The sequence below is a fragment of the Heloderma suspectum genome, chromosome Z, assembly GCF_057233095.1.
Source record: "Heloderma suspectum isolate Gila_16-S chromosome Z, 16-S_ref, whole genome shotgun sequence".
Taxonomy (NCBI): Eukaryota; Metazoa; Chordata; class Lepidosauria; order Squamata; family Helodermatidae; genus Heloderma; species Heloderma suspectum.
In genome coordinates, this window is record NC_139476.1 from 18945472 (window position 1) to 18969386 (window position 23915).

Here is a 23915-nt window from a genome sequence, read left to right on the forward strand (position 1 = left end):
AACAGGGAGCAGGACCTCTGGAACCTCGGGGCGTCGCTTCACTTCCGAAGGCGATGAACCAAACGGCGGGGAATCGGGGCCTGGTGACCGCGCTTTACAGCGTTTCGGGGATGTGCTTCACGCTCGGCCATTTCAGTAGAGGGGGGTCTCTGTAAGTGCTGATGTGGCGTTCCGGGGACAAGCCTTGCGGAGCACAGTGGGAGTGACTTCTGAGGAGACGCTGCTGCATTTGTGCAGGGATGGGAACACGCAGGGAACGCCCTTGGCTGGGGTCACGGTGAAAGGCGCCCCCCTGGGCAGGGCTGGCATTGCTGTCGTTCGGTCGTTCGGTCGTGTCCGACTCTTTGTGACCCCATGGACCACAGCACGCCAGGCCTTCCTGTTCTGCACCCTCTCCCGGAGCGTGCTCAAGTCCATATTCATTGCATCGGTGATGCTCTCCAGCCATCTCATCCTCTGCCGTCCCCTTCTCCTTTTGCCTTCAGTCTTTCCCAGCATCAGGGTCTTTTCCAGGGAGTTTCCTCTTCGCATTAGGTGGCCAAAATACTTGAGCTTCAGCTTCAGGATCTGTCCTTCCAATGAGCACTCAGGGTTGATTTCCTTTAGGATGGACTGATGGGACCTCCTTGCATTCAGGGGACTTGTAAGAGTCTCCTCCAGCACCACAGTTCAAAAGCAGCAATTCTTCGGCGCTCAGCCTTCCTTATAGTCCAGCTCTCACGGCCATACGTTGCTACTGGGGAAACCATAGCTTCGATTATGTGGACCTTTGTTGGCAAGGTGATGTCTCCGCTTCTTACTACGCTGTCTAGGTTTGCCATAGCTTTCCTCCCCAGGAGCAGGCGTCTTTTAATTTCCTGGCTACAGGCACCGTCTGCGGTGATCTTGGAGCCCAAGAAAGTAAAATCTGTCCCTGCTTCCATTTCTTGCCCTTCTATAAGCCAGGACGTGATGGGGCCAGATGCCACGATCTTCGTTTTGTTAATGTCGAGTTTCAAACCAGCTTTTGCACTCTCCTCTTTCGCCCTCAACAAGTGGCTCTTGAGATCCGCTCCGCTTTCTGCCATTAGGGTGGTATCGCCTGCATACCTGAGGTGGTGGAGAATTCTGCCGGCAATCTGAATTCCGACCTGTGATTCATCCAGCCCGGCATTCCTCATGATGTACTCTGCATATAAGTTAAATAAGCAGGGCGACAACATGCAGCCTTGTCATCCTCCTTTGGGGCACACAGCATCTATGCTGGGGAGAACCCGACTTGAGGAAAAGAATCGGACTGTAAGCCGTCTCAGGAAATCCAGGTTTCCCCTGATAAGCTCCGGGGTGCTGCTGGATGGCCACAACATCATGTATCCCTAACAACCTCCAAACGGAGCCAGCTCGGAGTGAATCACTGGCAGAGACACCCCCCTGGGAAGAAGGAAAAAGGCCAGTGAGAAGGCAGGAAAGTTTAAGGGAGTCAGCGGATCAAAAAGCAAGTAAATCATACAATCATAGAATAGTAGGGTTAGAAGGGGCCTGCAAGGCCATCGAGTCCAACACCCTGCTCAATGCAGGAAGCCAAGTCAGAGCATCCCTGACAGATGGCTGTCCAGCCTCGTCTTGAACGCCTCCAGTGTGGGAGAGCCCACTGCCTCCCTGGGTCATTGGGTCCATGGTCGTATTGCTCTAACAGTCAGGACGTTTGTCCTGATGTTCAGCCGGAATCTGGCTTCCTGTCACTTGAGCCCATTCTTCCGTGTCCCTCATGGAGACACCCCCATGGCCTTATAGCAAGTCTATCTAGTTCTGGATTCCATCCTCTGACTACCAGGGCTTTAGACAAAAGTCTCTCCCGACATTAGCTGGAGATGCTGATGATGAATGCGGGAGCCTTCTGCAGGCAGAGCGGTTGGTCCATGACGGAGCTGCGGCCCCGTAAAGATACATCAAGACTCTACTCATCCTCGTCTTTATTTATTCCATCAATTAAACTTTGGAGTCCCTGAAGAACTGAGGGCAACATATATGAGAAAATCAAATATCATAAAACCAAGGGGAAAGCACACTGAGCGTTTGAAGGGAAGAAACAATCATTTCCAAAGCCGTTGCTATAACAAGAGAGGAATCTGAAGCAGCTAAAACATGAAACAGGGTGATTGCAAAGCATAGCATTCATTATATCCTTCACATTAAAACAAGCTGCAGTTTGCAATGCTTGGAGGGAGCGATCCCACGGCCCCTAGACAGAGTCTGGGCTGGGGGGCAAAGGATATTTTAGATTCCTGTCCAGCCTTGACCCCAGGAATCCAAGCTCCCTCTCCCTCGCAGTTGGTGCAAGAGAGAACTGCACCAGCTGCATCTCCGAGGGGGCAAAAGTGGCCCTGGAGGGAAGTCCATCCGTTGGACTCGATGGCCCTGTAGGCCCCTTCCAACCCTATTATTCTATGATTCTGTGGTTCTATGATCCTATGAAGATAAAGGGTGCATTCCCATGGGCGGGGACGGGACAGGAGAGGCCAGATTATGCCATGTCTTCCCTCCCCTTCCCTGCAACACCTCCACTGGAAAGGGGGGAAAGCTCATCTAGCGTAAATGCAGAGCAGGAGGCATGGCATAGGCAAGCATCGCCTCTGCTGAACCCGCCACTTTGCACTGGATGCCCATAAGGCTCTGAGTTGGGAGGCTTACGAGTCTCGAGGATGGATCCCAAAGGACTGTGCCATTAAAAGGAAACTTTAAAAAGCGCCTTGCTTGCTGCCAAAAAGTCAGCATGGTAGGTGCCAGGAGGACTGAACTGGGGAGGATATCACACAGTTTGGGGGCCACTAGAGAACAGGCCCTCTCCTCACCTACCCATTCCTGTGGCTAAGTTTGTAAAGAAATTTAGGAGGCTTTGACTGGGACCTCAACAGTCTCGTGATGGACTGAACATGTCAACACCATTTGTTCAAAGCCCACCAGACTTTTTCGCCACTTCAGTGTCCTTTGGGGACTGAGCAACTATATTTGGAAAGATGGCTGTGATGCCTCTAGCATTCCTGCGTGTGGAAGGACAAGTGGGTTTCATCGTGAGAGGAAGATTTCAGGGTTGAACTAGGCGTGATCTTCAACAGCATTCCTTCCACGTTGGAACCATGGATAGGAGGGGGACCAAGTAAGTTTGGGACCGCACTGTGCAAGAATGGGCATGGCTCTTTTCTCATGCTCCAGGGGCCCTGATGAAGCCATCCCCCCCAAACTGCTGTTTGCACCAGAAGGGAAGCTCTCACTGGCGCCAACAGGAGCTTCTGACTTGGATTCCTGCATTCAGCAGGGGGTTGGACTCAATGGCCTTGTAGGCCCCTTCCAACCCTACTATTCTATGATTCTATGATTCCATTGCATGGCAAAGAAAAGCCATGGGGGGCCCAATTGGGACAAGACATAGGATGAATAGGTCACCCTCCCCTCTGCCATGGTCCAGATCTATTCACACCATGGTTGCTATTTATTTGCGATAATATCAACACACAACTTCTAGGGGTGTGACTGTCCCCTGTACTTTGAACCTTGAAACAAAAGTTGTTTGACCCGAGAATTCTCCATCAGCTCAGGGGGTCGGCGATAGAAAGAGGAGCATGGATTTGAGGAAGTTCCCATCTTTGTCAGTTGTCCCCTCAAGAGTTTTCTAGCCACGTTTCCTGGCTTGGTGGCCATGAAGGCCAGAACCACGGTGACCGTTTTGGCCAAAATGGAAGAAACAGCGGCAGAGAAGGTGATGCTGAAAGCAGCTTGTCGGAGAAGACAGGCGGACTTCGTGGGCTGACAGATGAACAGGAAGGAGCAGAGGAAGCAGAGCAGGAGGGAGATGAGGAGGACGTAGGTGAGGGCTCTGTTGTTGGCTTTGATGATGGGCGTGTCACGGTGTTGAATGAAAGTGGCCAGTACTAGAGATGCAATCAGACAGAGGAAAAGTGTCAGAGACGCTAAAATGGACCCCAGTGTCTCCTGATGAGAAAGGAAGTGGATCTTCTTGGGAATGCACTGGTCTTGGTTCCTGTTTGGGTGCTGATCTGCTGGACATGAGGCACAGAGATCTGCATCTGGAACACACAAGCGTTACTGAAGTATCTCAAAGATGACACAGATTATGTTTTTCTGGAAGCCAGTTCATGCCACGATGAATGAGCAAGTAAGTGCAGACCTATCATTTTCTTCAGAATATTGACTCCCCTCATATCTCCCCTCAGGACAGGCATTGGGAGAAAGGCTGGGGGGCAAGGTGCAAAAAGCAGCCATCACAGAAAGCCATCTATCCGGGACTGGAGAGGGGTGTTACGCCACATGCTTGATACAAGGGCTATTCATCGCCTCGTGAAGTCCCTCACACCTGCCGCAGATGTCCTTTTTGTGGTGGCCAGTTCAGCCCCCCAAGAAAGCGATGGAATTATCCATTCTGCAGCTTCTGCTCCCCAGAGGACAGCTGTCCTTCGGCCGCCTTCTCGCCCAGCTTCAGTAGCTTGTTTCTTAAGAAGGCAGCCAGAAAAGGGGCAGCCCGCTTCAAAAACAAGGCGACGGGACGGTCCCCTTTGCCAGTCCCTTCTGCAAGGGGGGAATAGGTGAGGTTTTTACCCTGGGAAATGGACCGATATCGCCAGTGCTCTCTGAATGGGCACATAAAGAAATATCAGCCTTTTTTCAGGTTATAAACTCGCACACGCCCCGGATAAGTGCTGGCGCAGAGGCTGAGGGGCAGGTTATAGAAGACCATGCAGGAAAAGGGGCAATCGGTTTGGGACTGGGGTACTGTGCCCTGATGGTTCTCCTGAATGCGGCATACAACATCAAACATCCCTTCAGAAGACATCTACACACATCCTTCACAAAAATCCAGGTGGTTCTATCGATACAAAGGGACACAAAGTCTTCCTGGACGCTTCTCATGGGAACGTCGGAAGAGCCCTGCTGGATCCGAGATCTATTCTAGTACATTTCTAATTCATTCATTTCTTATTTATTCTCATTATTTATGCTCCGCTTTTCAGAAGACAAAGGCTCCCCAGGCATTTCAGACTTTCCGTGCTGTTGTTTTAAAGCCATCATTGTATTTTAAATCTCTACAGCACTGCTAGGTTTGGAGGGGGCACGTAGTTTTAAGCGCTGACATTTCGCACGCAGTTTTAAGCGCTGGCATTTCATCTTTTATTTGACGGCGTTTTTTGTGGTTCAGTCAGTCGTGATCTGCCTACAGAGCTTCGGCTGCTGGGTGATTCGGAAATGTAATAAATAAATATACATTTAAAACAACGCCTGTGGATACTCTGCAAGCAAGTTCAACTGCACAGATTTGCAAAGCAACACTGAAATTTATCCATTGAGAAAACTCCAGCCGCTGCCTTTTTCAAGCTCTGCACCATTTCCTGTCCTGTCCTTGCCCCAGTATCTTTTGCACTTAAATAAGGTTCATGAATCATGAAGTTTCCGCTACCTGTCCGGTTAGAAAAGGTCCCTTCTGGACAACGGACACATTCGTAGCAACAGAGTGGCTTCCCCTCTGGAACTTTCTTCTGGTGCCCCGGAGAGCACTCCTCCACGCACCTCGCCGAGGGCGACTTCTGAAAGGGAAGGGGGGAAGAGTTGAGGTTTCCCACATGACAGACATGGAAGAAAACAGGACTTGGAGGTAGTCAGTGGACTTTCCCATTGTATAGTCAATAGGTTCACCCGTTTGGAGGGCCAAATCTCTTTTGGAGATCTGCAAATAGAATCATAGAGGCTCATAGAATCATAGAATAGTAGGGTTGGAAGGGGCCTATAAGACCATCAAGTCAAACCCCTTGCTCAGTGCAGGAATCCAAATCAGAGCATCCCCGACAGGGGGATGTCCAGCCTCGTCCTGAACGCCTCCAGTGTGGGAGAGCCCGCCACCTCCCCAGGTAATGGGTTCCACAGTCGTATTGCTCTAAATGTCAGGAGGTTTTCCTGATGTTCAGCCAAAACAGCATGGGCCTTTTTTGCAGCCACATCACATTGTTCATATATGACGTATGGTTGTTCAGTCATTCAGTCGTGTCCGACTCTTCGTGACCCCATAGACCTTAGCACGCCAGGCCTTCCTGTCCTCCGCTCTCTCCCGGAGTATATAATGTATACGACGACACAAATAGGCATATTGGACATGGCCTTATTATTTATTTATTTATTTATTTATTTATTATTATTAAATGTATTACTCGCCCATCTGGCTGGTCACCCAGCCACTCTTATAGCAAGTCCATCAAGTTCAGGCTTGTCTCTGACCGGCAGCGGCTTCCAGGGTTTTGGACAAGAACCATTAACAATCTCAGATCCGCAGATGACACCACCATCAAAGGAAGATCGATGCTTTTGAGCTGTGGTGCTGGAGGAAAATTCTGAGCATGCCTTGGACTGCGAGAAGATCAAACCAGTCTGTACTGCAGGAAATCAAGGCAGACTGCTCACTTGAGGGAATGATCTTAACGGCAGAACTGAAGGACTTTGGCCACATAGTGAGAAGACAGGACACCCTGGAGAAGATGCTGATGCTAGGGACGGTGGAGGCCGATGGAAGAGGGGCCGACCAAGGTCAAGGTGGATGGATGATGTTCTGGTGGTGATGGACTCGACCTTGGGGAGCTGGGGGTGGCGACAGCCGACAGGAAGCTCTGGCGTGGGCCATGAAGTCACGAGGAGTCAGAAGCGACTGACCGAATAAACAAAAAGCTGCCCCAATGTCAGCTGGAGAGGCTGCAGATGGACCCGGGACCTTTGGCATGCAACACAGGTGCTCCATCACAGAGTCATGGCCCCATAAAGGGAAAACAAGGTTGCAGCCCTCCCCTTAATTTATTTATTTAATTAAATGTCTGTGTCTCTGATGCTCTTGGCGCAACATATATGAGAAAATCAAACGCAATGCAACCAATGATAAAAGACATCAAAAGTTTCAAGAGTGGAAGCCATAATTTAAAATACTTTGAAAAGAAGAGACAGATCCCAAGCAGCTAAAACATGAAAAGTGCTATTTTTAAGTGTAGCCTGAAGCGTTAGGGACAGTGCGGGCACCTGTTCTGGTCCAGGAGTCCCTGCACCGCCGAGCCATTCCTGCTGAGCCCTGCCCCTGCTCAACTCCCTGCCACCTCTTGCCAAGCTACCCATTTACACCTGTAATCTTGCATGTATGGGCATTGAGCAGGGGCTTGGACTCTATGTTCTTGTAGGCCCCTTCCAACCCTACTGTTCTATGATTCTATAGGGATGCTCTGACTTCACTTCCTGCATGGAGCAGTGGGTTGGACTCGATGGTCTTACAGGCCCCTTCCAAGCCTACTATTCTATGATTCCATAGGGATGCTCTGACTTGGCTTCCTGCATGGAGCAGTGGGTTGGACTCAATGGTCTCACAGGCCCCTTCCAACCCTACTATTCTATGATTCTATAGGGATGCTTTGAGTTGGGTTCCTGCATAGAGCAGTGGGTTGGACTCGATGGTCTTACAGGCTCCTTCCAACCCTGCTATTCTATGATTCTATGAATTCACAGCTGCACTTTGCGTATAAGTCCATGTGCACATTCTTGCGATCGCCATGGGTTTTTTGCAACATGGCAATCGTGGTGCAGGCAGAGGGATCCTGAGTAGAATCACAGAATCATAGACTAGTAGGGTTGGAAGGGGCCTGCAAGGCCATTGAGTCCAACCCCCTGCTCAGTGCAGGAATCCAAGTCAGAGCATCCCTGACAGATGGCTCTCCAGCCTCGTCTTCAATGCCTCCAGTGTGGGAGAGCCCACCACCTCCCTAGGTCATTGGTTCCATTGTCGTATTGCTCTAACAGTCAGGACATTTTTCCTGATGTTCAGCCGGAATCTGGCTTCCTGTAACTTGAGCCCATTATTCTGTGTCCTGCACTCTGGGATGATTGAGACGAGATCCTGGCCTTCCTCTCTGGGACACCCTTTCAAGGACTTGAAGAGCGCTATCCTATCTCCCCCCAGTCTTCTCTTCTCAAGGCCAAGCAGGCCCAGTTCTTTCAGTCTCTCTTCATACGGCTTTGTTTCCAGTCCTCTGATCATCTTCGTTGCCCTCCTCTGAACCCTCTCCAGTTTGTCTGCATCCTTCTTCAAGTGTGGTGCCCTCAACTGGACACAGTACAGTTGTGTCCACACTTGAGTAACTGTGGACAGCTCGGCAAGGGGCATGGTGCTCAAGCATGGGTCCAGGGGTGCACAAGCAGAGGCAGGGGCTCAGTGGGCCCCTGGAGAACCCAGACGGGAACTGCCCGTCTACCCCTAGGAAGTGTATCCTTCAAAATAAAACAAACAGTGACTTCATATTATTTTAAAAGACCTGGGAAAATCAAAATGACTTTGCTTGGTGCCCAAAGGACAACACAGTAGGCACCAGGAGGACCTAGCTAGAGAGGATATACCACAATCTGGGGGCTACTACAGAGAGGGCCCTGCTCATGAATAGCCACTGACCTATCTCAGTCTGTGAGGGCCCTTGGAGCAGGGCCTCAGGTGATGATCTCAGAGCACAGGCAGCAACACACGTGAAGAGGAGTTCATTCAGATACTGCGGCCTCATAGAGGGATCTTTCGATTCAGATTTGTGATAGGTCCAACAACCTATTGCAAAACAAGCTGAACAGAGATAATCCACCTTCCAGTAGCATCTCCATCTTGTCTGGATTGACCTAAAGTTGATTGGCCCCCATCCTGTCCATTAAAGCAGTGAGACTGTGGCTTTGAATAAAAGGCCAACATAATAGGGAAAGGAAGGTAGCACCAGATCTCTTCCCAGCCCTACTTGGAGATTCCAGGGACCCGGGATCTTTTGCATGCAAAGCCAGCGCTTCACCACAGGGCAGCAGCCCCTCCCTGGCCTCAGTAGGCCCTGGTTCTATCTAGAAGGACATCTAGGCAGAAGTGCAACCTTCTGCAGTTCTCCCATGACCTCGGAACATTCACTTCCAGCCCACCTCTGTAGCCCACACGATCCCTTCTGAGCGAATGCTGAAGTCTTGGCCCGGGGGAGCTCCTGGGTCTATCGATCCGACTTCCACAGGATTAAAAGACCCATTTGGGAAGAAGATCCAGTTCAGGATGTCATATCTCCGGCCATTTCCCGTGAAAGCGACTTCATCTCCAGCACTGTTGTTGAACCGGATGTTCCTCAAGGAGGCAAGCATCTGAAATGAGAGAGATGCTGAGCAAACAGGGTTGTGACCGTGAGTAGGGTCTGGTGTCTTCTACTGTACTGTGGAGGTTATCAAGGAAGGAGATGGTTTTCATCTGTACTCCATCTTTTAATTCAGGGGTGGGCAACATTTGGACAAGGAGCCATATGCAGCCCCTGAACACCCACCAAATTCAGTAAAAAAAAAAAAAAAAAAATTCAAAAAGAAAAGATGTCCATAGGGGCTACGAACTGAAAGGGTCAAAATTACCTTGTTTGCCTTGTTTAGGCTCCATAGTCACTACAGGTACCATGAAATATTTCTTTCCTATTTGTATTTTTCAGCACTTATTGCGGGGTCTGTTCCACCTCCTGGGGGTCAGGTGTCAAAATGATCCCCAGACCTCCCGAAGATCCAGACAAAGGATCTTTGACCAAGATCCTAAAAAAAGGACAAAGATCCAGACAAAGATCCTGAACCAGACCCTTGGTTAGCTGAAATCTGAGGTGCATCTTCTTCGGGCAGTAACCATTTCATGAATCCTCCCCACTGGTTTTCGGAGTGGGGGTTAGCTGGTGTTTACTTGCTACAAGACACTCTGACGTCTTTGGGTGGGGGCTGGAGGAGGTCGGCTCATGTCATCAAAGAGCCCAATATCTCACATCTTCAGCTGGCTGGCTTGAAGGAGGATCAGGGGTGGATTCTGTGGGTTGTGGGGGCTTGCTTGATTCCTCTCTCCTTATTAGCCATGGTTGTAAATACAGAAGTAATGCAGAAGGACTATAATTCCTGCCTTGAGCAGGGGGTTGGACTCGATGGCCTTGTAGGCCCCTTCCAACCCTACTATTCTATGATTCTATGATTCTCCATGGCTCTTTATTGACGTCCTCTTGCTCTTTATGGGAAAACATGGCCATACAGTGTCTATCCACCTGCAATATCTTTCTTAGGCTCTTCAGAAAGGACTGATAGCCCTACTCTAAGACTCACTCTTTGCTTCCAGGGTCTGACCTTTAAAAAATCTCCAAGGCCCTTTGTACAGCATGGCCAAATCTTGATGAGAACATTACCTGCCATGGCTGGACTTTCAGATGCCACTTGGCTTCCCCTGTCATTGTACGTCTGGATCCTGAGATGTACATGGCATGTAACGTGTGTCCCACGGAATAGATAGCGTTGTAGATGCTGTAACTGTGACTCGTCATGCTCATTTCGAACCTGGGGCCTGGCAAGTCCTCCAGCTTCTCCTTCCCAGTACAACTCCTCTTTCCCCGTTGAGAGGATTGGCCTGATTTCAAAATCTTACAGCCAAATGCCCATTCCCACCAGTCCGGGAGAAAGACGTCTCCTTGTGCTTTTAACGGATCTAAAGCCTGGAGAAAATGCTTGAATCCTGGCACATCCCTTCTGTGGACTCTGAAGTGCAAAGCGCCATGGAAAGGTTGTAGATATTGCCAGCCAAATGGGGATCCCTTCGCAGAAAAGTCAAGGTGGGATGTGACGATATAAACTTTCCTTAATGAGGCCTTGGCCCTTTGAAGGAAAAAAACGAATGACAGGACTTCTCCGTTCGCAAAGAGAAGAATAACTGAGGGCTCGAGCCAAGAACTAGGAGTATGAATAAGTACATCTCCTGGCAGTAAGATCTTGTCATCAGGCTCCAGCATTTTGGTGAAGGACACACAGATGTCCCTCTGCTTGAACAGTGTTGTCAGTGCCTGGATGAAATGTTCACCACCATCATCAGCGTAGGAAACCAGCCCAACCCAGTTCCAGTGGAAATGCAGGAGCAGCTGGACTAAGCCCACATAATGAGGAACTTCATCAGGATCAATCCGGAAGAAGGAAGGAAATGCCCTGTTCTCTCCCTGAATGCTGTTGGAAAAGCCAGAACCGAGCTGCAGGAAGGAATTCCCTGTTAGTCCGTTGCAACAGAATTTACCCTCTGCTTGAACAGTGTTGTCAGTGCCTGGATCAAATGTGTTCCTGAGTTCTGCTGAAGCCCCACGTCTCTTCCCACATGAATGCCCTCACCTGTGGGATCTTGAGGATGCCCAAGATGGAGGCCATCTGCCTTGAGGATTCAGAGTCGAGGCCCCCGATAACAGACAGCAGTTTAGCCTTCCTGTCACATATATAATTGGGAACCATTCTTCCCCGTGTGGAGAGCAGAGACAGGGTGCTCACATAGATCCATTTCACAATGTCCCTGGGGTCATAGATGCGGAAGCCGAGCGTGGTGTTGGGGAGGAGAGTTGGGTCCTTGTTGAGCTCGTTGGCGGCGAACACCAAGGCCAAGATGTGCTGGTAATAAATAAATTCCATCCTGCAAGGAGAACAACGTTGGGAAGTGTGTGGGGATTCCAGCTGGACTACCAAGAAGTGAAGGGTGATGCAGTCTTTCTGGTTCAGCCCTCCTCAAAAAGATACAAAAGCTTCTAGATCACAGCTACCTTCAGTCCATAAACCAAGGATTCATAGAGAAATTCATATGGTTGGTATGTTGACCCTCCCCCCCCCCTCTTACACACACACACACACACACACACACACACTGGATGCCTTCAAGATGAGGCTGGACAGCCATCTGTCAGGGATGCTTTGACTTGGATTCCTGCATGGAGCAGGGGGTTGGACTGGATGGCCTTGTAGGCCCCTTCCAACCCTACTATTCTATGATTCTATGATTCACCTTCCCCGGGGACAGCTCCTCCCGGCCTGCTGTGGTCAGAGAGAGGAAAAGCACCAGAGAAGCTAAAACGGAGCCCAGTGTCTCTTGATATGAAAGGAAGTGGATCTCCTTGGGGACGCACTGGTCTCGGTTCCTGTTTGGGTGTTGATCTTCTGGGCACGGGGCACAACGATCGGCATCTGGGACGAGCAACTACTATTGAAGTATCTCAGTCATGATGCAAAGATTCGTTCTGTGGGGGCCAGTTCAGCCCACAAAGGAGGAGATAAAAACATCCATTCTCTTGCTTATTGCACTCCTAACCATATAACGTCTGTTTGACTGCTATCTGTTTAAGCTTTGGAAATGTACTGAATAAGGCCACAGATGGAAAAGTGACATACTGCTTTTTTTACGTGGCGACCCATTCTGCCAGACTGAAGTTCTACATGCGGCAAGGAGCAAAAACCCACGTTCATTGGCCAAGAATGAGAACTAGTCAACTATAAGAACTGAACTTTAACCTGCCGCTCCTTCTGAAGGAGCAAATAAATAAAGGGATTCCCTTCTGTCATTTTCTTCAGGTTATGGACTGAATCTCTTCAGGTCATTTTCTTGCCCTGATCAGTGTAGGCAACTGTAACAACGAGACTTCAACCTGCGGCTCCTTTGGAAGGAACATCTATCTGTCATCTATCGGTCATTTCCTTCAGATTATGGACTGTCCTCTGAGATGTGTTGATCCAGAGGCTGGGAATAGGTTACAGAGATCACCATAGATAATGGAGCAACCGGCTTGACTTCGCGGCGACGTGCTCCAATCCTTACAAGGACGACCAACCATCTGCCCTGATCAGTGTACTGCCAAGAAGCATCAGGCCGGACGCCAAAACAACCCTTCTAGAAAACGGCACGTGAGCGTTATTATTCTATTATTTACACAGCAGATTTCTTCCGGCAATTTTGTATAGTTTGCAAGCAAATAAACAGCAGCAGACAGTCCGATTACAGGGGAAAAAATATTCCTGGGGGAAACGGCAGACTCTTCTCCTGGCCTATGACCTTCCCTTTGCCCCCGCTCCACTCTGCCCCCAGGACGTTCTGCACTTTTGTGTGGCTCTCAGAGTTTGAGGTACCTGCCGTGTTGGAAATCGTCCCATCTGGACAACGATCGCATCTGTAGCAGCAAACCGGCTTCCCCTCTGGAACTTTTCTCCGGTGCCCTGGAGAGCACCGCTCCACACACCTGGCGAAGGGCAGCTTCTAAAAGGGAAGAGGCAAACAGTTGAGGATGTCCGGGGACAAAAATTGCACTAAACTGAGTTACTCAGCAGAGTTTCCCACTACGTGATGGATAGGATCACCACTTGAGGAGAGCCAAATCTCTTCTGGATGTCTGCAGGTTACTTAGAAACATCCTAGAGGAGGCTCAAAGGGGAGAGCGAAACTGTAATGCTGGAACCCCACCCACTATTCTGGGACCAAACCTGGGATTTACATGCAAAGGTTGCTTTTTACTGCAGGATGACTCAATGGGCCTTTGGTCTCATCTAGAAAGACAGCCTTTGTTCTCAAGGGAGAGGACTGCAATGCTCTTAAGTTCTACCGTGACCCTTGAACAGGGGCAGGCAACCGTTGTGGACCCATTGCCACCTTTGCCGTCGAAGACTGAGGGTGCATTCCCCCACAGCCATTTGGGCCCCTGGGCATGTATGTCTTTCCTCCCCACCCAGCTTGGATTCCCACCTTTCTTCAGCCCCCAGCTTGGATTCCCTCTGCCTTATTTCTTCTCTCCACTGCAGCTGCCACTTCCAGGGGGTTAGGGGTGGGAATGGGGATAGGCCATGAGGAAAGGGGATGGTGGATGTATTCAGTTGTCATTATGGGTCAACGGCTGCCCTAGAACCTTCACTTCAGCCCCACCTCTGTAGCCCACATGATCCCATCCGATCGAATGGTGAAGTCTTGTCCTGAGGGAGCCCCTGAATCCACTCTTCCAACTTTCACCGGAGATAAAGATCCGTTTGGGAAGAAGACCCAGTTCAGGATATCGTATCTCCTGCCGTTTTCCGTGAAAGAGACTTCATCTCCAGCACTGTTGTTAAACCGGACGTTCCTCAAGGAAGCAAGGATCTGAAATGGAAGAGATGCTCAGAGAACAGCGTGGCTGTGAGTGAGACTGGGCATCTTCTAGCAAACGGTGACCGCCATCAAGTTAGGAGACAGGTTTCCCCTGCTCTACTCTGCTGTTTTATTTCATGCTCAACCTTCATCTTCGTTGCTTGAATAGTCATGACCTGTAGTTTGGGTTTGGGCTGCTGTCTACAGGCTACAACAGTGCAATATATCTTGAGTGGGAGCTGGAGGGAGTTTGCTCATAGCAGCAAAGAGACCAATGCCTGGGGGTCTTCAGTTGGCTGTCAAAAAGGGACATGAGGTGGGAATCCCATTTGGGGGATAGAGTCCTGCCTGATTCCTCCCTCCTCAATATCGACAGTAGTAAATATATAATTCTTACAGAAGCACAAGTCTCCACTGCTCCTTACTTACTTCTTAATGCTCTTTAAGGGAAATGACAGCCATGGGAGAATATCCGCATGCAATGTCTTTCTTAGGATTTGTAGAATGGGCTAATTGCCCTTCCCGAAGACTCACTCTTTGCCTCCAGGATGTGACCTTTAAAAAATGCCCAAGGCATCTTTATACCCTCGCCAAATCTTCATGAGGCCGTTACCTGCCACGGCTGGACATTCAGGAGCCTCTTGGCTTCCGTTGTCATTGCACGCTTGGATCCTGATATGTACACGGCATGTAAGGCGTGTGCCATGGAATAGACGGCATTGTAGATGTTGTAGCTGTGACTGGACATCCTCATCTCATACAAGGAGTCTTGCTGGTCTTCTAGCTTTTCTTTCCCGGTACAGATCCTCCAAAACCTTCGAGAGGTTTGGCCTCGGTTCAGAAAACAACATTGAAATACCATTTCCCACGTGTGACGGAGAACGGCGTCTCCGTGCGGTTGGAGTGGGTCTAAAGCCCGAACAAAACGCTTGAATCCTGGCACATCCCTTCTGTGGACTGTGACGTGCAGAGCTCCCTGGATGGATTTTAGAACTCACCCACTCAAGGGTCTTGTCACAGCAACTTCCCAGTGGGAGGTCATGATCCATACCTTCCTAAAAGGAATCTCGGTCTTTTTTTCATGAACACCCAATAAACGTGCTATTTGAACAATAACAATGGAGTCCCCAAACATAATCATCACTTGGGGCTCAAACCAAGAACTAGGAATAGTGCCAGATCGTACCTGAATCACATAGCGCTGGTCCTCTGACTTGAACATCTCAGTGAAGGCCACACAGATGTCCTTCCGCTCGAGCATTGTTGTCAGCGTCTGGATGAAATTCTCGCCACTGTCATCACTGGTAGCAACCAGCCCAATCCAGTTCCAGTGGAAATGCAGGAGAAGCCGGACTACACTCGCATACTCGGCAAGTTCGTTGGGATCGATCCGGAAGAAGGAAGGGAATGCCCCTTTCTCTCCCTGAACAGGGCTGAGCAAGCCGTAACCAAGCTCAAGGAAGGAATTTCCTGTTAGTCGGCTGCAGCAGAATTCTGTGGCATTTTCAATACTAGCACATTTCGTTTTATGGCACGAGCTTCCCTGGGCTGCTCCAGATGACCTCAAATGCACCAAGAGCCGCCAAGAAGGAAGACACCCATTTCAGAAACAGATATCTAACTCCAAACTGAAGTCCTGTGACATCTTTAAGACTCCCCCTGTGTGGGTATCACCCCCAAAGTCAGGTCCGCCATAAAGATAAGCCTGACAAAGGCCCTAACCATCGCAACCAAGTACCCGGGTTTATATTCCAGAAAATCCACTCTTTGTATGCATTTGGGGGGTATTCTAGCTATAGGGCCCCTCCCCAAAGACAATATTCATAGCCCAATACATCAAATACTGACAAATGTTATATTGTTGAGGGGAGGGGGTGTCTTCCCCAGTCTCCAGAGGGGTAGCTGCATTATTGAACCGCAGCAAGAAGAACAAGGAATCCTGTAGCAACGTCTTTGTTTCTGAGTCTTTACGGTGTCACAAGGCTCCTTGTCATTCCGCCCCATCCAAAACCCTTTCTGACAAAAAGGACCCATTCCTGTTGCTGGCTACCACCAAGCGTATAGCGTGGCAGGTTAGCCAAAGTGAGCACTGAGCAGGGGGCTGGACTCGATGGCCTTGTAGGCCCCTGCCAACCCTACTATTCCATGATTCTAGGATTCTAGGAGGCCCTCTACTCCTGCCATCCAGGACCAAGGCGACACACCCGCTGCATCGGCAAGTCAGTTTTCAGAAATCAGCACATCTACCCCAGTGTTTCTGAGCTCTGCAGCTCCCGCACATCTCTCCCCAGAGGAATCCCCTTACCTGTGGGATCTTGTAGATGCCCATTACGGACGCAATCTCCCTTGAGGATTTCGAGTCGAGGCCCCCGATGACAGAGAGCAGTTGATCTTGGCTGCCACATTTAAAATTGGGAGTGATTCGGTCCTGAGAGGAAAGCATAGAGATGCTGTTCTGATGCATCCACCTGACAAGGCCCATGTGTGTGTAGACGTTGACGCCGAGGGTGATATTTCGGAGGAGAGCCGGATCTTTGTTGAGCTCAGCGATGGCGAACGCCAAGGACAGGAAGAGCTGGTAGTTTGTCAGTACTGCCCTGCAGGGATGACAGAGACATTGGGCGGTGGGTGAGGATCCCAACAGAACTGGAGGATTAAAAAGTCCATCTGACTGAACCCTCTCTGAACAAAGGCAAAGCCTTCCAGGCCAAAGGCAATGGAAGATCACAGACAAATGTCAATAGTTCTGTTGACCTGGAGAGACACCAAGTTGTGTGAGCCGCATTTTGTTACATGCGCCATGGTAGTTCAAACTAGGGTGGTTCTTTCCTGTTCCTGACTGTGGCCAGCCAAGACAGCTTGCCGGTAGACCAAAGGAGGAGATGAAGGCAACAGCCCTCCTTCTCTACCGCATGACGACTCCAGTCCAGTGGTAGACCGCCTCTCATAATGGAGTCTCTATTGCGCTGTCTCAGTTCAGAGCTGCCAACAGACCCCTCCTCCAGGAATTGGTCTGATCCTTTTTGTCAGAAAGCTGCTGCCATTCAGTGCAGAAGTCTTCTCCCAAAAGAGGGTCTATGAGCCCCCTGGCAAAGGCGAAGTACAGGCTGAAGGGGCAGGATTGCAGCTTGAGATCGACAGGCATATGGTCAAGGAACACCTCATTACTTTGGATGAGTTCAAATCTCCAGGACCAGATGAACTGCATCCTAGAGTAATAAAGGAACTGGCAGAAGAACTCTTAGAACCGCTGTCTATTCTCTTTGAGAAATCATGGAGGACGGGGGAAGTGCCAGGTGACTGGAGGAGGGCTAACGTTGTCCCTATCTTCAAAAAGGGTAAAAAGGAGGAACCTGGGAACTACAGACCAGTCAGTCTGACATCAATCCCTGGGAAAATTCTGGAGCAGATCATAAAGCAATCCGTCTGGAAGCACCTTGACAACAATGCCGTGATTACTCGAAGCCAACATGGATTTGTCAAAAACAAGTCCTGCCAGACAAATCTGATCTCATTTTTTGATCAAGTCACCTCCCTTGTAGACCGTGGGAATGCTGTAGACATCATATACCTCGACTTCAGCAAAGCTTTCGACAAAGTGCCCCATGATATCCTGATGAGCAAACTAGCTCGAAGTGGGCTAGATGAAACAACGATCCGGTGGATCCACAGTTGGCTACAGAATTGGACTCAAAGAGTGCTTATCAATGGGACCTTCTGAAGCTGGGGAGAGGTAACGAGTGGGGTACCGCAGGGCTCAGTCCTGGGCCCAGTGCTCTTCAACATTTGTATTAATGACTTGGAGGAGGAGGTGCAGGGAATGCTGATCACATTTGCAGATGACACAAAATTGGGCGGGATAGCTAATACTTTGGAAGACAGAAACAAAATTCAAAGTGATCTGGATAGACTGGAGCGCTGGGCAGAAAACAACAGAATGGCATTTAATAGGGACAAATGCCAAGTTCTGCACCTAGGAAAAAGAAACCAAATGCACAGTTACAAGATGGGGGATACGTGGCTCAACCACACTATGAGCGAGAAGGATCTTGGAATTGTTGTCGATCACAAGCTGAATATGAGCCAACAATGTGATATGGCTGCAAAAAAGGAAAATGCTATTTTGGGCTGCATTCATAGAAGCATCGCTTCCAAATCCCAGGAAGTACTAGTTCCCCTCTACTGAGCACTGGTTAGGGGTGGACGGAAGTCACTTACCTGTCGTCGAAGGCCGTTCGCGGTGGGGGTGAGGCGCTTCGCTGCTCCCCCCGCAAAGTTCAGGCCGGGGGGGAGGCTTCCCGCCTCGCCTGGCCGAAATTCAGGCCGGGGGGGAGGCTTCCTGCCTCGCCCGGCCGAAATTCAGGCCGGGGAGGAGGTGCCTCGCCTCGCCTCGCCCGGCCGCGAACGCGAAACTAAAACAAAAACAAAAAACACGCCCCCTGATAGGCTACGTGACGATTCACGTAGCCTATCACGGCTAGATCTGCAAAGTCAGCCGTGATAGGCTACGTCAATCGTCACGTAGCCTATCACGGGTGACTTAAAAAAAAAAGTGCGTACACTATAAATACATAAATAAACAGAGACATGAATAGCTGGCTGATACGATCAACTAACAGTTAGTCACACAGTGGCACGCTCCTTGCAAAAACCATGCTTCCTCAAAAATGGTGGAACATGCTGAAATATACATTTACATTCAACACTGACAGATACTTTCCATGAAGCAGCGATCTGGTGGATCCACAGTTGGCTACAGAATCGGACTCAAAGAGTGCTTATCAGTGGGGCCTTCTCAAACTGGGGAGAGGGAACGAGTGGGGCACCGCAGGGCTCAGTCCTGGGCCCAGTGCTCTTCAGCATTTTTATTAATGACTTGGAGGAGGAGGTGCAGGGAATGCTGATCAAATTTGCAGATGACACAAAATTGGGCGGGATAGCTAATACTTTGGAAGACAGAAACAAAATTCAAAGTGATCTGGATAGATTGGAGCGCTGGGCAGAAAACAACAGAATGACATTTAATAGGGATCAATGCCAAGTTCTTCACCTAGGAAAAAGAAACCAAATGCACAGTTACAAGATGGGGGATACGTGGCTTAACCACACTACGAGCGAGAAGGATCTTGGAATTGTTGTCGATCACAAGCTGAATATGAGCCAACAATGTGATGTGGCTGCAAAAAAGGCAAATGCTATTGTGGGCTGCATTCATAGAAGCATCGCTTCCAAATCCCGGGAAGTACTAGTTCCCCTCTACTCAGCACTGGTTAGGCCTCATCTGGAGTACTGTGTCCAGTTCTGGGCACCATACTTTAAGCAGGATGCAGACAAACTGGAGAGGGTTCAGAGGGGGGCAACAAAGATGATCAGGGGACTGGAAACAAAGCCCTATGAAGAGAGATTGAAAGAACTGGGCCTGTTTAGCCTTGAGAAGAGAAGACTGAGGGGAGATATGATAGCACTCTTCAAGTACTTGAAAGGTGGTCACAGAGAAGAAGGCCAGGATCTCTTCTTGATCATCCCAGAGTGCAGGACACGGAATAATGGGCTCAAGTTACAGGAAGCCAGATTCCGGATGAACATCAGGAAAAACTTCCTTAGTATCAGAGCAATACGACAACGGAACCAATTACCTGGGGAGGTGGTGGGCTGCCCCACACCGGAGGCCTTCAAGGCGAGGCTGGACAGCCATTTGTCAGGGATGCTCTGACATGGATTCCTGCATTGAGCAGGGGGTTGGACTCGATGGCCTGTAGGCCCCTTCCAACCCTGCTATTCTATGATTCTATGATTCTAAGGATCTGGATGGACCGATGGTCTCCCTCAGTTGACGGAAGCTTTCAAGGGGGCTGATCCGCTTTTGTTTTGCTCCCTTTACGGAGCACCTATAGGGGAACTGCTGCGTCTTTTGTGGTCCAGAATATATCTTCACATATATGTCCAATGATACGGTTATATGCGTAATTTTGAAAGGGGGCCCACTTTGTTCTTTTAGCGCAGAAAGGACTTTGTGCCTAGAAATGGAGTATAGAGCTTTTCGTTCCCCTTCTTGCATTTCCTTCTTGGAGGCGGGAGCTCATCTGTCATTGCTGAATGTAAATTATGTTTGAGTAGCTTGAAGTTGTTGTGCGGAACTGTATTTCTTGCATTAAATATACTGCCGACTAACTGTTAAGTATTTCAGCCTTTGATGATCAGAGCCCTTATTTCTGGGGCTGCGAAGAAGGACGCCGTCATTGCATGCTATTTATTTATTATTATTTATTATTAAATTTATGAATCGCCCATCTGGCTGGTCGCCCAGCCCCTCTGCTACAGAATCCCCTTCGCACCCTGCAAAACGTCTGACGCATCCAGCCGCCGGGATGCCTTCGGTGCTTCCCAGCCTTGGATCCCCAGTACACCTCCGATTGTCCCATGCATTTGAGCATGGATGATGGGAGCCGTGTGCCAAACCATATCTGGGAATGCCTGATTGGGAGCCTGATGGGGACCGGGCAGCCTTCAAGCTCGCAGGATCCATTTCCGATTGGAATACCCCCCAAGATTCTCCCAGCCAAAGCCTGCACGCTGAATTAAAGACATGCACTTCGAGTTAAAATAGTCTGAGCTCAGGACTTTGTTCTGAGTACTAAAACTTAATGTTGCCCACAGGCTTGGACGCAAAACCCCATTCCTGGGGACACCCAGTTTTCTCCAATTCAGCGGTGCTGTTTGGGGCACGAGGGAATCCTTTCTCGCTGCTGTCCGTACGCAATTGGGAGTCAGCAGTGCATTCTGACCCACGGCAGATATCTGCCAGGGGATCCAGACCCACCTTCCCCTCCCCTGTCCTAGACGAAGTCTGCTTGGGGCAGGGGCATTTCTTAGTTATGACGAGATGGTCAAGGTGAAGCCAAACGACCGGTTAGCTCTGCACAAACGCCCTCGGAATGAAGCCAGAGAAGGACCTCCAAGTCTCTGACCATCTTTGCAGGGGGAAACCACTCGTGGCAAGCCTCTGGGACATCCAGCTAGGCAAGGTGGAACGCCAGCAGCGTCGCTGATGCATCTCCCTGGAAGGAGCCCTGTGATCTGGGAGCAAAGCGGGCAAGCATCCACCCCAGGTCCCTCTCGGGGAAGCTTACTGTGGAATGACGGAGAACTCGGAGGTGTCGAAACGACGGAAGTCTTCGGACTTGGTATAATAATAAGTGCCAAGGGGCAGATTCCCGCTGACAATGAGGTCTCCCGGACTGTAATAGTCGCTTGGCCGGAGATACAGCCAGCTCAGGAGGCACACCGTCCTCTGCATCCTCCGGTCACTTGAGACAGGAGCCGAAATATTAGCAGCAGCCAGATCCACAGCGGCGTGGAGATGCCTTCCCTGCAAGGGCAGCGACCCGACAGGACGTGAAGGGAAGCAGAGTGCACAGGCTCAGCAGGGGAATCGGGTCTTGGCAAGAAATGATCTCACAAAGGGATCAGCCCCACACGGAAGGGCTCTGGGCCTACTTATGGTGAGGACGTTTCCTCCTGGGTGGCACTGCTGTTGGCCTCCCGGCTGGAAACCCCCGGGGCTTCCCCATGAATTGCTGTCATTCGGGTAATTTCATCCCGGGAAAGACCCGCAGCCCCAGAGCGCTGCGGTCCCTTCGCACCTCCGAGGGAGAAAAACAGGGTTGCGTCAGCCTCTGCTCCTCGATGGGCCATTGTCAGGTTCTGCCCCTTGGCCTCTGTAAATCTGAGCTCCTGGATCTAGACGGAGTCCAGGCCTGCGACGAAGGGTGCTAGCCCAGACAGGTTCCTCGAGAAAGGGAGGAGCTGGCCCTGGCTACAGCCATGCGGGGCTGGGCACAGGGGCATTGCTGGCCGAAAGGGCTGGTCTGCCCGCCATCCAAACGTCTTGGAAGAGGCGGGGGCCCTGTTGCGATGGCCAACACCTGCCTTCTCCATCGCATTTACCCTGGGGTGGATGCCGACACCTGCCTTCTCCATCGATGGCCTTCCCCATAGATGGCCTGCCTTCTCCATCGATGGCCGACGCCTGCCTTCTCCATTGCATTTACCCTGGGGTGGATGCCGACGCCTGCCTTCTCCATCGATGGCCGATGCCTGCCTTCTCCATCCATTTACCCTGGGGCGGACGCCCAGTCCCAGAGGGAGGGAGGCTGGAGGAGGCGTGCTCATGGGAATAAAAGCGCAGGATAAAAGCCTGAATGATGGAAGTTCCGGAGAGGGGGCAGAAAGACAGAGCCGGCCGAAAGCGGCTCAGCCGGGGCGGCTGGGAAGAGTGCCGGAAAGGAGCACGGAGCATTTCACACGTGAGAATATGCGCAGTTGCGACAGTGCGCATTTCCTCGCGCACAGACGTGGAACGTCCTGCTAAAGGCGGAGAGGGGGGAGAAACTAGCTCCTGGGAAGGCGGAAGAGCTGAAGCAGAGCGGTGGCTGCTGGGAAGCGCAGGGGGGACCTCCTTGCGCAGTCAGCAGCACGCCAGGATGAGCAGACAAGAAAAGACTCGCCCATTCCCACATCAAGCTCAGTAACAGGTTATTGGGACGGGACAGCTAGTCTCTGCAGTAGCATCTCCTTGCCCACACTGCAGACCTTGATCCTGGTCCTGTCAATATTTACCCATATTACACTGAGGGTATCCCGCTTGATCCTGCGGACACTCACCTCACTCCATGAGTACTTATCCTGATCCTGCCGGTACTGAACCGTGCCACCCAGTGAGCATCCCTCCTGGTCCCACAGCCACTGGCTTCGCTCTGGGACTTCTCATCCTGGGCCCTGCAGACACTTACTGGTCTTGCTGCAGAGACTGTTCACCTCATCCTGCAACTACTTACTGCAATTCCGAAGGGTGAGCTTGGCCTTGCAGCGACTGGCTGGAGTGGCCCTGCGCTGCACCAGAGCTGCATCAAGGGGAACTAGCGCTTCCCGGGATTTGGAAGCGATGCGTCTATGAATGCAGGCCCAAATAGCATTGGCCTTTTTCGCAGCCACATCCCATTGTGGGCTCATCTTCCGCTTGTGATCAACCACAGTTCCAAGATCCTTCTCGCTTGTTGTGCTGTTGAGCCACGTATCCCCCATTTTGTAACTGTGCATTTGGTTTCTTTTTCCAAGGTGCAGAACTTTGCATTGATCCCTGTTAAATGTCATTCTGTTGTTTTCTGCCCAGCACTCCAGCCTATCAAGATCACTCTGAATTTTGTTTCTGTCTTCCAAGGTATTAGCTATCCCGCCCAATTCTGAGAATATCAGGGCAGGCAAGATCTCACCCTAGCTCAGCCTTCCTCAACCAGATGACCTCCAGATGTGTTGGACTACATGTCCCAGCATCCTCAGATAACATATCTGCAGGACACCATAAAGCATTCGACCAGGTAACTTTCCACAGCCTCTCAGCAGTTTTAGCGCTCAGTGCAGAGGGAGGCAAAGGGAGAGTTTGTTCTGCCCTGACTCTCAGTACCTGCAGGAGGGCGGGGTGCAACTGAGATGTGGGCAGAGATGGACCTCGGCCTGTGAGTAGTTCACGGGGGAAAGTCCCCATGGCAAAACCCTGACTGAGACCACAAAAAAGACTGGTGGGACTGCATGTGTGAACATGTGCATTTTCGCACACGTGCATATGCTCGTGTGCGAAGCGCGCATTTTTGCATGTGCGCACATTTGCGCATTTCTGTGATCGCGGCGGTCTTTCTCCGAAAACGTCGACCGCGGAGCTCGGCAAGGCTGCTGGGGTGAGTGCAGGCCATTTCTGCTCAACATTTCTTGGCCTGATGGGCTCCATCCTGGGCCCTGCAACGTTCAAGATGGCAGTAATCGAAACAGGTGAGGCACAACAGGATACCCAGATTTTGGATACAGCTATGGGGAGACTTAGAAGCATGTGAGAGAAAGGAGTTGCAAGATTCTGGGATCTATTAGTGTTCAGAGCTGGCATGATGTCCCAAGAATAAGAGGCCCAAAC

General features: G+C 50.5%; 1 protein-coding gene across 1 annotated transcript; it reads right to left on the bottom strand.

Annotated features, from left to right (window-relative positions):
- Nucleotides 1–1936: 1936 nt before the first annotated feature.
- Nucleotides 1937–18343, bottom strand: LOC146333840 (taste receptor type 1 member 2-like). Its single transcript, XM_084826435.1, has 7 exons — nucleotides 18170–18343; nucleotides 16257–16548; nucleotides 15138–15404; nucleotides 13754–13963; nucleotides 12967–13093; nucleotides 5450–5576; nucleotides 1937–4064 (listed from the first exon to the last, which is right to left on the bottom strand). The coding sequence occupies exons 2-6, from the start codon at nucleotides 16431–16433 to the stop codon at nucleotides 5458–5460; spliced, it is 900 nt and encodes a 299-aa protein (XP_084682561.1). The 5' UTR covers nucleotides 16434–16548; nucleotides 18170–18343; the 3' UTR covers nucleotides 1937–4064; nucleotides 5450–5457.
- Nucleotides 18344–23915: the final 5572 nt, after the last annotated feature.

Excerpts from the sequence above, each read along its gene's own strand:
- LOC146333840 (XM_084826435.1), bottom strand. The coding sequence starts at position 16,433 with ATGGGCCTTGTCAGGTGGATGCATCAGAACAGCATCTCTATGCTTTCC. Across the intron at positions 15,405-16,256 it reads GCATCTACAAGATCCCACAG|CTTGGTTACGGCTTGCTCAG; the intron begins GTAAGGGGATTC and ends TCCTTCCTTGAG. Across the intron at positions 13,094-13,753 it reads GGATCATGTGGGCTACAGAG|AAGCTGCCCTTCGCCAGGTG; the intron begins GTGGGGCTGAAG and ends CTTCCCTTTTAG.